General features: G+C 39.7%; 1 protein-coding gene across 5 annotated transcripts in view; it reads right to left on the minus strand.

The window, feature by feature from the left end:
* The window catches only part of Commd10 (COMM domain containing 10), a 165,469-nt gene that overhangs the window by 86,841 nt on the left and 62,132 nt on the right, over positions 1 to 16,496 (minus strand). Inside the window, exon 6 of one of the 5 annotated variants that reach the window (XM_045133934.1) lies at positions 15,469 to 15,527. The exons of the other annotated variants lie outside the window; for them this stretch is intronic. Within the exon in view, the coding sequence (XP_044989869.1) occupies positions 15,486 to 15,527 (42 nt within the window). The 3' untranslated portion in view covers positions 15,469 to 15,485. Of the gene's footprint in view, positions 1 to 15,468; positions 15,528 to 16,496 lie in introns of those variants that run through there. 5 annotated transcript variants of the gene reach the window in all.

The following is a 16,496-nucleotide window of genomic DNA, read 5'->3' on the forward strand; positions in this document are numbered from 1 at the left end:
AAAAGTCAGAATAACAAAGCTACCTAGAAGCAGATGATGGACTCAATCCTGTCTGTCTGCAACCAATGCCCATGGTGCTCTTGACCATTTTCCCACCATACTGACATTTGTAGTTTATTATTTTCCATCCCCTCTTTACCACCTCTTATGTCCTCTCCCCTTCAATTATAAGTAACATTTGTAAGACTCTCTTCACTACTCTTTTGCCACCCTCAATTCTTTTTCTTTTCCTCAATTCTTTTGTAAGCTCATATACCCTGCAATTTCATCTTAATCACACAGACAACATTCCAGATTCTGGGCTGGGAGCAATGGCTCAGTGGTTAAAGGTACTTGCCTGTAAAGCCTGGCAGCCTGAATTCAATTCCCCAGTACCCACATAATGCCAGATGCATAAAGTGTCACATGCATCCAGAGTTCATTTGTAGTGGCAGGAGGGCCTGATGTGACCTTTCTATTTCTCTAATAAATAAATTAATTAAATTAAATGATAAATAAATAAAAATAGTTTTAATTCCAAATTCTATCTTTTGAATATTATATATTTGAGAATGCTTCTATTTCTAAATCTCCAAAGTAAGTATTCGGTTGGATGATCTAAGCATAGATATTTTCAAAATCTTTTACAATTCATCTCACACACAAGAGAAATTGGATTTATTCTAGTCCTTCAAAGTTAATTTCATTCAGCCCACAGAAACTCCAATCTATATTCTTCTTCCCTTTATTCTCTTTATAAAACTGCTACCACAGGCTGAGGAGGCTGCCCAATGGTTAAAGGTGCTTGCTAACAAAGCCTGACAGCCTGGGCGCAATTCCCCAGGACCCACAAAAGCCAGATGCACCTAGTCGCACACGCATCTGGAGTTCATTTGCAGTGGCAGGAGGCCTTGGAGTACCCATGCTCATTCTCTGTTTTGCTCTTTCAAATAAATATTTTTTTAGAAAACTACTACCAAATCAAATCATTTTTTTCTCTCAACACATATCTTGTGGGGGCTGAAGAGATGGCCTAGCAGTAAAGGTGCTTGTTGCAAAGCCAAAGGACCTTGGTTTGATTCTCCAGTACTCACATAAGCCAGATGCAAAGGTGACACATGCATCTGGAATTCCTCTGCAGTGGCTGGAGGCGCTGGTGAGCCCATTCTCCCTCCCCCTTCCCCTTTCTCCTCTCTCCCTCCCCCTCTCTTCCTCCTTTCTCTCTCTCTGCCTCTTTCCCTCTCTCAAAGAAATAAAAATAAAAATATTTTTTAAAAAAGAAATACCTTGTAGATTTCAATTTTGTACTTCATTTGTAAGTCTTTTCTGTATCGGGCATTACTTTATTTCCCTCTTTCATGCTCATCCCCAGGCTGATATTCCAATTGATAAACATCAGCTTTTGTCCTCATATCTTCCCAAGCCCATCAGTGCTCCCAAGTCCACTACATGTGGGTTCATGGGCACTTAGAAATGGAAACAGTACTAAGTTAAAGCAAGGAAACTGGAGTTTAAGTCTGGTTCTGACATTACCCAGTAGTGTGACTAGGCAAGTATTCAAGAAAGCAAGTAATCTCTACTTCTGTTTCTTCAGTAAAAGGAGATGGCATATTAGATTGTGTCTAAAATCTGCTGGTTTTAAAATTATTGATTATCTATCTAGAACGTTTGTCTAAATACTTTGTCATTTAATCACACACTAAGGATCTTATGAGCATTACATATGATTTATGGCATTACATATATAAATTTATTTATATAATAATTAAATATTCTCAAGATAAAAGTTCAATTGGAAGGCATTTGGTTACTTTCCTAATATTCCTGCCACTCTTGTAGCACTGGGCATATCTCCTATCTTGCATGGGCAGGTTATTTATGAAATACCCAGGGCTCACAGCTGGGTAGGATTGTGGATGGCTTTTCTCCCCCAGCAGCTGACATAACACCTTTTGGTACAAAGACAAGTAGCTGGCAAGGAGGAAGTATGCCGCTCAGTTCCAGCTTAGTTTTCTACATACTGCAACTGAGGCATGCGGCGTCTATCTTCCGTAATAGAGACCTCAGCAACAGGGGCATACGAGATCAGTGGCAATAGCCCATGCTACTTTATGGGCCTATGTAGTCTCCTTGACCAACAATTTATTGGGAGGCATCTCAACCCTGGTTCTATATTTTATGACTAATAACCAATGGTTTTGAGGAAATGCTTTATTCATCCATGTAGACAGGGTCTCACTATGCAGCACAGGCTGGCCTTGAACTCCTAATTTCTGATTCTCCTGCCTAAACCTCTAGGGTGCTAGAATTATAGGTATGCACTACTAAGCCTAGGTCCCTGCTGCAGTTACTTTTCATTTTTGGAACGAATGTCCTAACAGAAGCTACTTATGGGAGGAAAGGGGTTATTTCAGGTTTACAGAATCCAGAAGTTCCATCAAGGCAGAAGACGCTAGCTTACTTCCACAGATGCATCGGCAGCAACATCAGCCAGCACCAACAGCCAGTAAACACAACCAGCCAGAGCTCCAGATGGGCTCTGAACGCACCTTAGGGCTAGACCGCAAGCTCCACAAACAGTGGCATCTCTTCCACTAGGTTGCTGTAGATATAAGTAGGAAGTTTAACCTTAATCAAAAATCCCTGAAGATATGGGGGCATACATTCACACCACCATACTTGTATCTTTTCAAGTTAGTGCATGATTGTATTATCTGAGTCTTAAACATTAAAGACAAGAATTGTATTTGTATTCATTCATCTAAAAAACATTACTAGGCCAGGAAAATGGCTCAGCAGTTAAAGGCACTTGCTTGTAAAGCTTGTTAACCTGGATTTGATTCCCTAGTACCTTTGTAAGCCAGATATGCAAAGTGATGGATGCATCTGGAATTCATCTGCAGTGGCAAGAGGTCCTAACGTGTTCATACTCATTCATTCTCTCTCTCTCTCTCCCCCACACACACATACATGCAAATAAATTTTAAAAATTTTTAAAAAGTCTACTAGGCACCCTCTATGTGTTAAGTGGTATATTAAATATCAGGAGCAACAAATATTTATATAGTGGTGAAACAGAAGGAAATACAAAGTAAAATGGGAAATGGCCACCTACACCTGAAGAAGGCTTTGATAAACATGCAAAGATTCAGTAAGATTTAAGTTTAAAAGGACAGATTTTTTTTTCCAGGAAAAATGGTAATTTAGACCATAAGAAGAAACAACATAGGCAAAGGAAAAGATGCTTGGAAATCTTTGAGAATACAGAAGGCTTGGGGAAAGTGGGTTGAAAAGAAACTAATAGAATGGACTGAGATCTGACCACAGAGCTTCATTATTAAGCAGTGGGGAATTAACAAGAACTTTTTTTAAGTGTGTGTGGGTGTGTGGGTGTGTGTGCGCGCGCTTACTGGCATACCAGAGTCTCTTGCTGCTGTAAACAAATGCCCATCCAGCTTTGTGGGTGGCTGAGGAATTGAACCTGGGCCAGTAGGATTTGCAAGCAAGCACCCTTACCACTGACTGGACCATCTTCATGCCCTGTTTTATTTTTTTATTTTACCTTTTTGTGTGTGTGTGGAATGGCATGTGATGTGTGATGTGGTGTGCCACGTGCATGTGCAGGCATATGTGCGTGTGCTTGCAGAGGTCAGAAGAGAACATCAGAACATCACAGGTCCTCTAATCAATCAGTTGCATATTCTTTTTTTTGAGAAGTGGTGTGTCCCTCACTGTCACTGAGCTCCAATGGTTCTCCAGTCTCCGTAGAGGGGCTAGTGTTCCGTGTTCCTCAGTTGTTCTGACTGCTGTCATCAGGTGAAGATTTTTTTTTTTTTTGATTAAAGGTGTGCAACACCATGCCCAGCTCACATTATAGTTTTAAGTGTGAAGAACTGGGAAAATGTACTACTGATACTTTACTAAAATGACTTAGTATAAGAATGGTGAGTTCACTGCCACAATAGTTTTATCACTGTTTAATTCATTTGCTACAACAATAAAATTTTAAATCCTTCAACTCTTCTCTACATTGTTTATCTTTGTTACATGACTAACACATCACAGAAACTCCTTCATCCAAAATGTCCAAATAAATTAAAATCAGTACATGTCTATTAAATTCAAAATATGTAAAAGACATACATTTATTAAATTCAAATATGCCATGTCCTTTGGCTAGGAGGTTCATCAAATATTACTAAGGACTCTTTCATTCTTCATTTTTTTTCCCCTCTTGAGTTTATATTCAGTTCACATTACCTGAGATACCCTCAACATTATGAGGGAATCACTTATAAGAAGAAAGAAGAAACTAAATATATTCAGGCCCTGCATACAGTACTTAGCCTTATAACAGCCCTGGAGACAAGTCTTCATACCCCCGTTTTAAAGAGAAGAAATAAGAACTATATTAGAGAAAGAATTTAAAGTCATGATCTTTCCATTAAGTCAGCAGTTCTTCTAGAATTCAGAGATATAGAGATACTCACTCACATGATTGGTGGATTTCATGGAAATGTCAATATTGTATTTTCTAAGAAATGATGGACTTTTTTCAAAGCCCCATTATTCACTGTCAGTGCTATTTTATAAAATGATATCAACATGAACAGAAATAAACAGCATAATTTCAAAGTAAGAAACCAGCCTGAAGGAAGAACAGTTGACAGCCTTATCCTTTTTATTTTTTTAAATCACAGAACAGCACTGGTTTTCCAGCTGTGAGGACAAGGTCAGCAAGGGAAAAGCAGAACACAGAACCCAAAACAGTCTCCTTCCTACACACTCTTCTCAAGTTCAGTGCAAAAGGATAAGTGCATGCTGCCTCACTAAAGACACCAGTTTTCTGAAAGCTCTACACATGGCAGATTCTGTGGACAAAGAATATTAGAGACTTTTAAAATAATCCAAAGCTTCTAGTATCGACAATGTGTTCATTTTCAACTATTAAGAACAACACATCTGGCCAGGAGTGGTGGCGCACACCTTTAATCCCAGCACTTGGGAGGCGGAGGTAGGAGGATTGCCGTGAATTCGAGGCTACCCTGAGACTCCATAGTGAATTGCAGGTCAGCCTGGGCTACAGTGAAACCCTACCTTGGAGAAACAAAACAAAAAAAAAAAACAAACCTGTGATTTTTTTTTCCTTCAAACAAAATCTGATACAGTCAAAAATACTAACAAATGGAGACCTGTTACCTTGAACTTAAGAGACTCATCCATCCATAGTTGCTTTCCTGCCTTTCTAGAGTTGCCACATTTCATTTAAATATAACCAAGATCTTATCTTCCTCATGTTTTGATTGAGCATCTGATGCTAAGAGCTAAGATACTATATGAAGGTCAACATGTAATTGTTCTGCCCAGTGCCAGAACAAGTGCTGATGCATAACATTTGCTCCTATTTATGAATCTTGTATAAATTTTCAAAATTTACATATTTAAAAAATTCATAGGTTGTTTACAAAACAGTGACCAGCAGCAAAATCCTAACAATGCTAAAATACTCATACCTAAATACTCACAGGCTAGAGAAATGGCTTTAGCAGTTAAGGCACTTGCCTGTAGAGCCAGAGGACCAAAGTTCAATTCCCCAGGACCCATTTAAGCCAGATACACAAGGTGGCGCATGTGGCTGGAGTTCATGCAGTAGCTGGAGGCCCTGGCGTACCCATGTTCATTCTTTCTCTCTCTCTCTCTCCTCCCCCCCGCCCCCACTTCTTTCTCTGTCTCTCTCAAATAAATAAAAATTAAAAATAAGAAAAAATTTAAATATTCACTACAGTCTCCTCCATATTTCTGCTTCAATTTTATCTACTAGACAGAAGATGGGACCAAGGTTTAAAGGAAGGTAGTAAATAGGGAAAAAAATTCCTGCTGTGTTCTGTCCCACTGTACTTAGAACTGACCTCTATAATTCACTGCTACTTATGAACACCTACAGTATTGGGTACCGCATTAGGTTTTCGTATACCAAGTCCATCAGCAGTCCTTTTCGAACTGTCCTCAAATGCTTTCAACATAGAGCTAATAGTAAAGCTATGAGTTACACACTATACATTGTGAAATAATGCTCAGTCTTATGCAATAACACTCAGGATAACATGCTTTCCAAATTCTGTGCTTTGAGGATTAAACACTATCCTGATATAATTACATGCACTATACTATCTGCACTGTAAGATTTTTGAAAATAAATATTCCTGATTTTGTCATTGACCTTAAACTGTCTTGATTTTGTCACTGACTTTAGTATAAATCATCATACAGTTTTGTTGGAACAATCTATTTGTATTATAATGTAAATGAAATGCATCCTAACTTTCACTTGAAAACAAGAAAGATGAATTAAACTTTTTTGTTTCTGGGCAACCTTTCAACCTTTCTAAATTTAATCCTTACATATACTCTTCCCACCATCCAGATTTCCCACTCTTTCTACACTTGCTTCGTGATGCCTCTCTGAAGCCCCACACCTATGGATTTAGACAAAAATAAATATGCTCTTGGGTGCTCACACTGGATTCTGAATAAATTCCAGAATTCATTTTCATTCATAAGCATCCAGTGCTTGGGTGCTGACCATATTTTCCAACTGAACGCACTGCAAACAAGCCTTTTATGCTCACCTCCCTGTGAATGTGTCTTGACCAGAAATGTTAGCATCCATTTTTATCTACTTGGCATCTAGCTCAACAACTGGGTGAACAGTGACAGGAGGGATGTGCAATTACTTGTGATATGTTCGGGAAGAACTGTCTCTGAAGAGATGATGTGAGGGGAGACTTAACAGGCAGAAAGAGCAATCCATGCGGATATCTGGGAAAAGCGTTCTGAAATGGGAAACGAGTGTGAAGGCCACAGACAGGATTGCTTCTGCAGTGCACCCGGAAAAAAAGGCAGCGTCTGTGCTTACAGAGAAGTGAGCAGGGGGAGGGAGAGAGAAATTGTGTAAGTCACTTATGTTTTGAATTATCAGGGATTTAAAAAAAACTACATAGCAAAAAGAAATAATCTGAATTATATATATAAATTATATTATTCTGTAAAAACCAGTACAAAGCACAAATATAGCAGAGAAACAGATGACAGACTCATGTGTAGTGAAAATGATGGGCCACAGGAGAAGTAACATTTTCTGGACTTAATTAATGAACATGGTGACCTAGACCCCCTAATCCCTGCAACGAGACTGCAAAATATGTTAGCACCTGTTACTTGTCAGCCCTGACAAAAATGTTTGTCAACAAAACAGGGCCCCAGGAGGAAAGAAAATAAGAAAGATGTGTGCAAGGTAACTGACACTTTATTATAAGGATCTTCCCATAGTATACATTATTAATCCTTAGTTTCAATGAAAATCATCAAACCTGTCAGATTCATGAAAGGTACAGCTATAAAAATAAGAAGAAATTAATCTCCCTACTTGCCCACTAAGAACTGTTAAGATCAAGCTGTGCCCTGCTCTAAGTTACACCACATGCTGGGTAACCACTCGCCTTCCTGACTGTGCGTTGCGCCGAGACACCTCACAAGCAGCCTTTGACTCCATGAGGGCAGGGGACCTCCACACCTGGGTGTGACAGCGATCTAGGAGCAAGGTAGACTTCTTTTGCAGGTAGATAGTGAGAAATGGAGGCCAAAAATAACTTAGATGCCGACCTTTCTGTGGCATTGAAAATCTGACATATCCACTCTTAGATGGTCCTACAACAATCTAACTCCATCTATCTGGGTCCCCTTTGATTGTCCTCCAAGTCAACAAGAGTAGAGACCTTCAACACCCCTCTATACCCCACTTCAGCCTGAAGAAATCAGGCTGAGTCACTGTTCGTCCCCTAAATGACTTCAGGGCCTTCACTCTCAAGGAGGAAATGTTGCAGGTAGGCAGACATTAGCTTACAGGTCATTGAAAGGAACCCACCCCACCCCCACCCTGCCCAATGTCTCTGGTAACCTTAGAAAGGGAAGATACTGTTCCTGCAGAAAGAACATGGCCAGTCACTTACCTGGTCAAGAGACCACCCCTCACCAACAACCAAAAAGGTGACAGGAATAACTGTCCCCCTGATGAGATAATGTACTCTACCCCAAGAAGCCCCTCCCTCTGTGCAGTTGCTCACAGACCCTCACTGTTGAGCCTGCCCATTTTTCTGAGTTTTAACTCAAAAAGTGTAAATTTTCCTTTTCTTTTCCCATGTTTTCAACTCTGTGGATACCAATGGAATGGCAATAGGCATGCTGGTCCTGACACTTTGAGATGTCCCACTTTTATATCCCCAGCTCCACGCACTGATTTGGCAATGTCCTCTTTCTTTTGGGGGGAGGACCTCCCATTCTCTCTAGGGGCTTTTTCTATACTTTCCTTAATAAAGTTTATTTTTGCCTCCTCACTTCCTTGTCTCCATTTCTTAATTGTTCTTTTGCATAGGACAGAAGCTCAAGAATCTTAACCACTCGAGTCTAGCCCACCTAAGCCAAGAGAGGCCCCTTGCTCTCAAAGTCTGCAAGAGGCGGCGTGTCAACGGCACCACCTACCAGTTACCACTCACGCAGAACAGGCTGATGAGTTTATTCTAGAGACTAGTAAAGGGTGCCACTCTGTAAATATATCAGGGTGAACTTGAGCTATCAGGAGGAGTAAATAAGTGTATTAAAATCCTATCAGGAAAACCAGGCCCAAGAATTTATCAGATACATGAGACTAAGAAGACAGTGTTACTTCCTCGCCTAGATCTCATAAAGTAACTCCTTCATCTGGACCCCCAGCACTGAGATAATAGCGGTCCCCACCAACCTGTCCTCCAAGTAGTCCCCATGTCAAAGAACTCCAGACTGATGCAGGGGCTTCAGCTCAGCCCCGTCCCTGGTGTTGATGTGCCCTGCTCCATTACCACCTGCTATCTGCCTGGTCACCCATCTGGACCTGCCCTCCATCGATCCTCTTGTCCAGCTGGCTATCCACCATGACCCGGTCCTGCCTCTCACTGCTCTTGGTTTCTACGCTGGCTCAGCTCTGACCCTGCAGCCTGACTCTACAGGCAGCAAGTGGCCCTTCCAGATTCTCCTCCAGCAAACTATATTATCAACAGTTTCCCAAATCTGGCTCTTAGGCTTCTCTGAAACCTCCTTTTTTAGCCCTTTGCAGCACTGTAATGTACATATATGCATAGAAAGATAATTTGCTGTGTGATGCACAGTGTGTGATTTGAATGTTAACATTTGCAATGAAGATTAGAATAAAAGAACCTGTGTTCACCTCAGCCAGGGCTACCGAGGAAAGCAGCAGTATCTGACAGATTGCTGCCATTGAGACCCCTTTACCTCGTAAATTTATTGTTATTAAATTCTGACATTGTTGAAAGACACAGTGAGTTCACCTATGTATCTCACACAGTACACATATTAAAGGAGAAAAAATATAAGCTGATCAGACCTCATCTCTAGGGACAAAAAGAAACCAGGCACACCTATATTCTCAGGCCCGTGGATTGAAGCAGGAGGATGTGCGACCTGGATGACATAGTTGAGTTCTAAATTAGCCTGACCTACATACTTAAAGACTGATTCAAAACAGACGGTACAGGGCTGGAGCGACAGCTCAGTGGCTGAGGTGCTTGCCTACAAAGCCTAACGACCCAAGTTCGATCCCCCAATACCCACATAAAGCCAGATGCACAAAGTGGCACATGCATCCAGAGGTCGTTTGCAGCAGCTAGAGGCCCTGGTGCACACATTCTCTCCCCCTGTCTGTTTCTCCCCACCTCTCTCTCTCTCTCTCTCTCTCTCTCTCTGCTTGCAAATAAATAAAAATACTTAAAGAGGATGGTGGAAAATATTTTTAAAGGAAAAAGACAAAAAAGGCCAAAAGGATAAAATTAAACTATCTTACTAGCAATTGAACAAGTAAATATTAAAACCATAATGAAACAAAATGACTGATACTGAAGACATTGCTGTTACCAAGTTCTGAGAAGCAATATAGATCACAACTTTTGCATGCTGCGAGTGGGAAAGTAAGGTGTACAGCTGGTTTAAAATCAAACACATATACGTATATGTGTTTATATGTATGTACATGTATATACATGTATTTGTAAACTGTAGAAATAGCACAATCCCTCACAATTTTTGAAGAGTAATTTTAACACATTAGTACTTATGTAATTCCTTAAATCTGACCTTTCTTTTTGTTATACAAAAACGTATAGATGAAAATGAAACCGTGCCATCTCTTGCCTAGGCTTCAGCAGATCCTGCATTCTCTAGGCTTCTTTTGAACTAAATGAACAAGCCTAGGCTAGCCCCCTGGGAGAGTCATGAGTCCCAGACACTGCTGTCATCTCTTTGAAAGAAGCCACCCTGAACCAGTTCCAACTGCTAAAACATGACGAAGTCGTCAGCTGGTCTGCTATCCTAGCCAATGAGCCTCTCCCTGCCCAGAACCAACTACAGTGGTTATGGTTGTACACCACTAAGTTAAGAGGTATGTTATATAGTAATAGCTTACTGAAGTGACTTTGGGATGACTCAGAAGGTAGCATAGTGCTGGAAAGAAGTGACTGGAGTACTGAGTAACATCTCGATCACACCTTCCAAGGCTCAGGGTCTAATGCGGAAGAGGTGGCAGAAAGAATGTAAGAGCCAAAGGAAGGGTAGGTATCCTTACAATGTGCTCCCTCCAGACTCAAAATGGCTTGGATATCCATGACCTCACAGTGCCTGACACTACCTACACAAGACCATCATAAGAGGAGGAAAAAGATCATGACATCAAAATAAAAGAGAGACTGATTGAGATGGGGAGGGGATATGATGAAGAATGGAGTTTCAAAGGGGAAAGTGGGGGGTGGAGGGGGGGTGGGTATTACCATGGGATACTTTTTATAATCATGGAAAATGTTAATAAAAATTGAGAAAAAAAAAAGAAATAGCTAACTGATGGTAACAGAAACAAGGTCTTCTCTTAATAAAAAAATAAAATAAAATATGTGACTGTGGAACCAAAACTGTAGTCAGGAGTTGAAAAATGAATAAAACTACCAACAAAAGCTGAAAATTTGTATCAAACTAGTAATGGATGCTGAAAAAAATAGGAACTAGAGATATATAGTAGCAAAACAAATGTGAAAATTGTATTTCCAGTTGTCCCTGGAAATCTTTTCACTGGGGGGACACAGACACAAGTCTTCTCCTCAGATAGGGCACAGACCACAGATCAAAGGACAACTTCACCAAAGTCAGTTTGATGAGCCAATAAGCCCACGGCAGTCCCTTACAGAGCAGGGTGGAGGAGTTGCTTCCAGGAGCAACAAAGGGCTCGAAAACAGCCTTATCACCAAAAAGCTCAGCCAGCACAGGGGAGGGACGACTTACTTAGCTGCATCCCTGGAGCGCATGCACACCCTGCGAGCATCTCGGCTGCTCAGAGTCTCAAGCACACTGCAGCACATGCAGGCATCATTAGCAGGAGGACAAGGTCACCTAGGCTGCTGAAGAACACAGAGAAAGGATGGCTGCCGTCCACACTGTGACATATACAACCTGCCTCCAACCTACCTTACCAGTTACCTGTACATACATAAAACAAATGGGAAGCAACCAACCCTAGAAAACTGGCAAAACCACCTACTCAAGTCACAGACTCATCAGCCACACGCCACCAGGGATCAAAGGCCCAAATGTAAGCTCTAGAACAAACTACAAAATACATAAGAGAAAATACCTAACGAGGACTTCTGAACATTGGATTTGAAAATGAAAATGTTTGGAAATGACATCAAAGTAACAGGCAACAAAGAAAGAATAGACAAATCGGACTGCATAGAAAAATTTAAATTATATGTATCAAAACACACCACCAAGAGTAAAAATTCACCTCCAAGAATGGGAAAAAAATGCTTGAAAATCTTATCTCTGAAAAGGAATCAGAATACATAAAGTAAGTAACAATAACTAAATATATAAACTAAATAACAAAAAGACCAACTTCATTTAAAATGATCAAAGGATATAAATGAGAATTTCTCCAAAAATATACTAATTGCCACTAAGCACATAAAAATGTTCAATATTATTGGTGATTGGAATGAAAATCTAAACCACAATTCATCATCACCTCATACCCATTAGGATGCTTACTATAAATCAAAACAAACATACCCCCAAAAGGGCATTAAAAAGAACATACAGAGATCAGAACCTTGCTTCTGTACATGGGATTAAAATGGTATACCACGGTGGAAAACTGTATGGAAGCCCCTTAAATAATTACAAATCTGAAAAGTATCAATAAATGAGAATATACTGTAACATTTACTTTTACAAATATTATCATATTTGAATAAGAGAAATCCAGAGAGGTAGTAGCTATTATTATCCCAATTTTCACATTAGAATTTGAGTCTTAATACAATAAGTAAGCTCCTCAAAGTTCTCCAACCACTTTCTGGGTTGCATGAACTGATTCCAAAGCCTCTGCTATTTTTTACTTACACCGATGTCATCACTGGTCCTCCATCTTAGCCACTGTAATCCATCAGAGAAAGTAATACAGAGCAGCAACCTTTGATCTGGATGGCAGAAATCACATAGCTTACACATTTTATTTTGTTCATAAACACAGTACACAAAGAAGTGAAATACTTTTCCCAGGACACACAGCTATTTAGTAACAAGTCTTAGTCCTCCCTACAATATCACTAACAGGAATTAAAAAGAAGCAGGGGGGCTGGAGAGATGGCTTAGCGGTTAAGCGCTTGCCTGTGAAGCCTAAGGACCCCGGTTCGAGGCTCGGCTCCCCAGGTCCCACGTTAGCCAGATGCACAAGGGGGCGCATGCATCTGGAGTTCGTTTGCAGAGGCTGGAAGCCCTGGCGCACCCATTCTCTCTCTCCCTCTATCTGTCTTTCTCTCTGTGTCTGTCGCTCTCAAATAAATAAATTTAAAAAAATAAATAAATAAATAAAAAATAAAATAAAATAAAAAGAAGCAGGGGCATTCAAATAGACCTAAGGTGGTGTCATAGTAGCCACAAGGCAGCCTAGGGATGGGAAAAAAAAAACCAGAAAAAATGGAAAAATACACTCTTCTACTGAAAAATGAAGGTGTATAAGTTACTAACAACCACAGGAGAGAAGCAGGAAAGACTCAGCTCTTCAAGAAAGGAGGAAACCAGCCACAGTCTGGCAGAGGCGTCAGCAGCCCAGTCCGCATGCCTGCACCTCCTGGCAAGCACAGACCTGCAGGAGCAGAAAGCAGGAGGAGGGATTTTCCATTCATATAAGCCCCCTCACAAGTCAAAAAACCTGAAGGGGAAGAGAGCAGGGGCCAGCTGAGCAAACTGGGTACAACTCCAAACAGCCGACACAGTCTACCATCCCCCAAACACCAGGGCCACCTCCAACCACTGGAGAACTCATTCAGCCCCAGGCCATATGGTATCTAGCACAGCCCATTAGGACACCAGATCTACAGTGCAACAGAGAGGGGTCAAGGTGAGCACTGAGCATAGGTGAGATTGGAAGACATACCAAAAGGTAACAGGGCTACTTACACAAAGGCAGTACATAGGCCTGCACTGGAAGCACTAATTTCTCTTTCCATGTTAGAGCCGATTAGTTGTTACATATTCTTGGTTGGCTTTACCATTCTCAAATAAGCTGTGTTTTGGTGTTGACAACTGTTCCCTTAGATGCTTCCTGATTTATGGGGCCTTTTTCTTTTTCTTCTGTCATTATTGGGGACAGGGTCTGACTTGGCCGCAGGCTGATCTAAGAACCCATTTCAAACCAGAAATCTCAACTTCCCAATTGACACGATTAAGGGTGTGGGGCAACACACACCCTTGGGGACTTTGGCTTTACTAGATTATCTCTTTGGTTCAATCCCCACTCCTGCATAAATACTCTGTACTAATTTTAATTGAATGTGTATATTGCTCAGTTGAATGTTAGAATTTACCAGTAACTTGCTTCACCCAGTATACTAGAACACTTGAATAACAGGCAAACTCAACAAATAGGGTCACTCCTGCTGTTTTCTTGGGAGTATAAAAGCTACAAGTGGCACCTTACACCCCTACCCTGAAGATATATAAAGTTGAATTTATACAGCTAAGAACACTGCAGATAATTTAAAAAAAAAAAACCAAACCCAAGCATCAAATTAACTCAAGAAGCAAAAATCTCTACATTATAATACAAAAAACACAAAAAATCAATGCAATATAATCCCACCAAAAATCATAAATCCTTTAGAAATGATCTCTACTGAGACTGTTTTGATAAAATGCCTGACAAAGTTTAAAAAAAAAATGGTATCTATACTCAAAGAATAAATCAAAGAAGAAAACAAACTCCTGAAGAAGTCCCAAGAGAGCACACTACAACTTAATGAAATAAGGAGGCTAATACAAGACATGAATAAGGAAATAGAAATACTGAAAAAAATACCAATCAGAAATACTAGAAATGAAAAGCAGAGTAAGTCACATAGAAAACTCTACAGAAAGTCTCACCAGTAGACTGGAACAAGGAGAGGACAGAATATCTAAACTAGAAGACGAGGTAGCAGATCTAATGCAGTCCAACAAAGAGAAAGACAAACTAATAGGAAGGCATGAATGGGAATTTCAAGACATTTGGGATATTATGAAGAGATCAAACATAAGAATTCAGGGCATAGTAGGAGAATTTCACTTCAAAGGTATTTTCAACAAAATCATAGGAGAAAACTCCCCCCAAATACGGAAAGTGATGCCAATACCGACACAGGAAGCCTTTAGAAGATCAAACACACAAAATCAGGAAAGAACCTCTCACCACCATATAGTAATTAAACTACAAAACACACAAACCAAGAAAAACATATTGAAAGCAGAGAGAAAAATCAAGTCACAGACAAAGGCAAGCCCATTAGGATAACAGCAGATTACTCAACAGAAACTTTTAAAGCCAGAATTGCTTGGAATAATGTATCCAAATTCTGAAAAGTATCAACTGTCAACCAAGGTTATGTCATCCAGGAAAGCTATCCATCTAAGAGAGTACAAGAAAAACTGGAAGAACTACAAAACAAGAAGAGCAAGGGCTGGAGAGATGGCTTAGCAGTTAAGGTGTTTGCTTGCAAAGCTAAAGGATCCCAGTTCAATTCTCCATGACTCATGTAAACCAGATGTGCAAGGGGGCACATGCATCTGGAGTTCATTTGTAGTGCTAGAGGCCTTGGCATGCCCATTCTTTCTCTCTCTCTCTCTCTCTCTCTCTCTCCCCCTCTCAAACAAATAAATAACTAAAATATGTATGTGTGTGTATACACACACACACACACACACACACACATAAAGAACAGCAAGAATAAATACAAACCTTTCAATAATAATTCTTAATATCAACAGCCTCAATGCCCCAACCAAAAGACACAGGTTTGCAGGCTGTGTTAATAAATAGGATCCTTCTATTTGTTGCCTCCGAGATACTCACCTTTCCATAAAAGATGGACAGTATCTTAGGGTGAAAGGGTAGAAAATGGTATTTCAAGCAAACAGGCCTAGAAAACAAGAAGGTATTACTATCCAAATATCTGACAGGGGAGACTTCAAACTAACATTAGTTAGGAAACACAAGGAAGGTCACTTTATATTGATTAAAGGAACACTCCAACAAGAGGACATTACCATTCTAAACATATATGCACCTAACATGGGGGCTCCCAATTGCATCCAACAAACACCATAGAATTAAGGTCACAGATAACACAAAACACAGTGGTAGTAGGTGACTACAACACCCCACTCTCATCAATTGACAGGTCATCTCAACAAAAAATTAAACAGAGAAGCATCTGGAATAAATGAGGGCAAAGAACAAATAAACTTAACAGATATGTACAGAATATTTCATGAAAATGCTATCGAATACACATTCTTTTAAGCAGCGCATGGATTGTTCTCTACAATAGATCGTTAGAACACAAAGTAAACCTTAACAAATACAGGAAAATTGAAATAATTCTTTGCAATTCTATCTGATCACAATGGAATTAAACTACAAATCCACAGCAAGAAAAACTATAAAACATACACAAAATCATGGAAACTAAACAATAAACTAATAAATAATAAATGGGTCAATGAAAAAACCAATAGGAAATTTAAAAAAATTCACAGAATAAAATGCTAATGAGAACACCACAAACCAAAACCTTTGGGACATAATGAAGGCAGTCCTAAGAGGGAAACTTATAGCTTTAAGTGCCTATATTAAGAAATTAGAAAGGTCACAAGTAAACAACTTAATATGTCACCTTAAGGCCTTGGACAAAGAAGAAAAAGACAAATGAAAAATCAGTAGCTAGGAAGAAAAAAATAAACATTAGAGCAAAAAATTAATAAAATAGAAACAAAAAATACAAATAATCAATGAAACAAAGAGTTTGTTCTTTGAAAGCATAAATATTAATAAATCCTTAGCAAATCTGACCAAAAGAGAGAGTAAAGAAACACAAATCAATAAAATT

The sequence above is a fragment of the Jaculus jaculus genome, chromosome 14, assembly GCF_020740685.1.
Source record: "Jaculus jaculus isolate mJacJac1 chromosome 14, mJacJac1.mat.Y.cur, whole genome shotgun sequence".
In the NCBI taxonomy this organism is placed as follows: Eukaryota; Metazoa; Chordata; class Mammalia; order Rodentia; family Dipodidae; genus Jaculus; species Jaculus jaculus.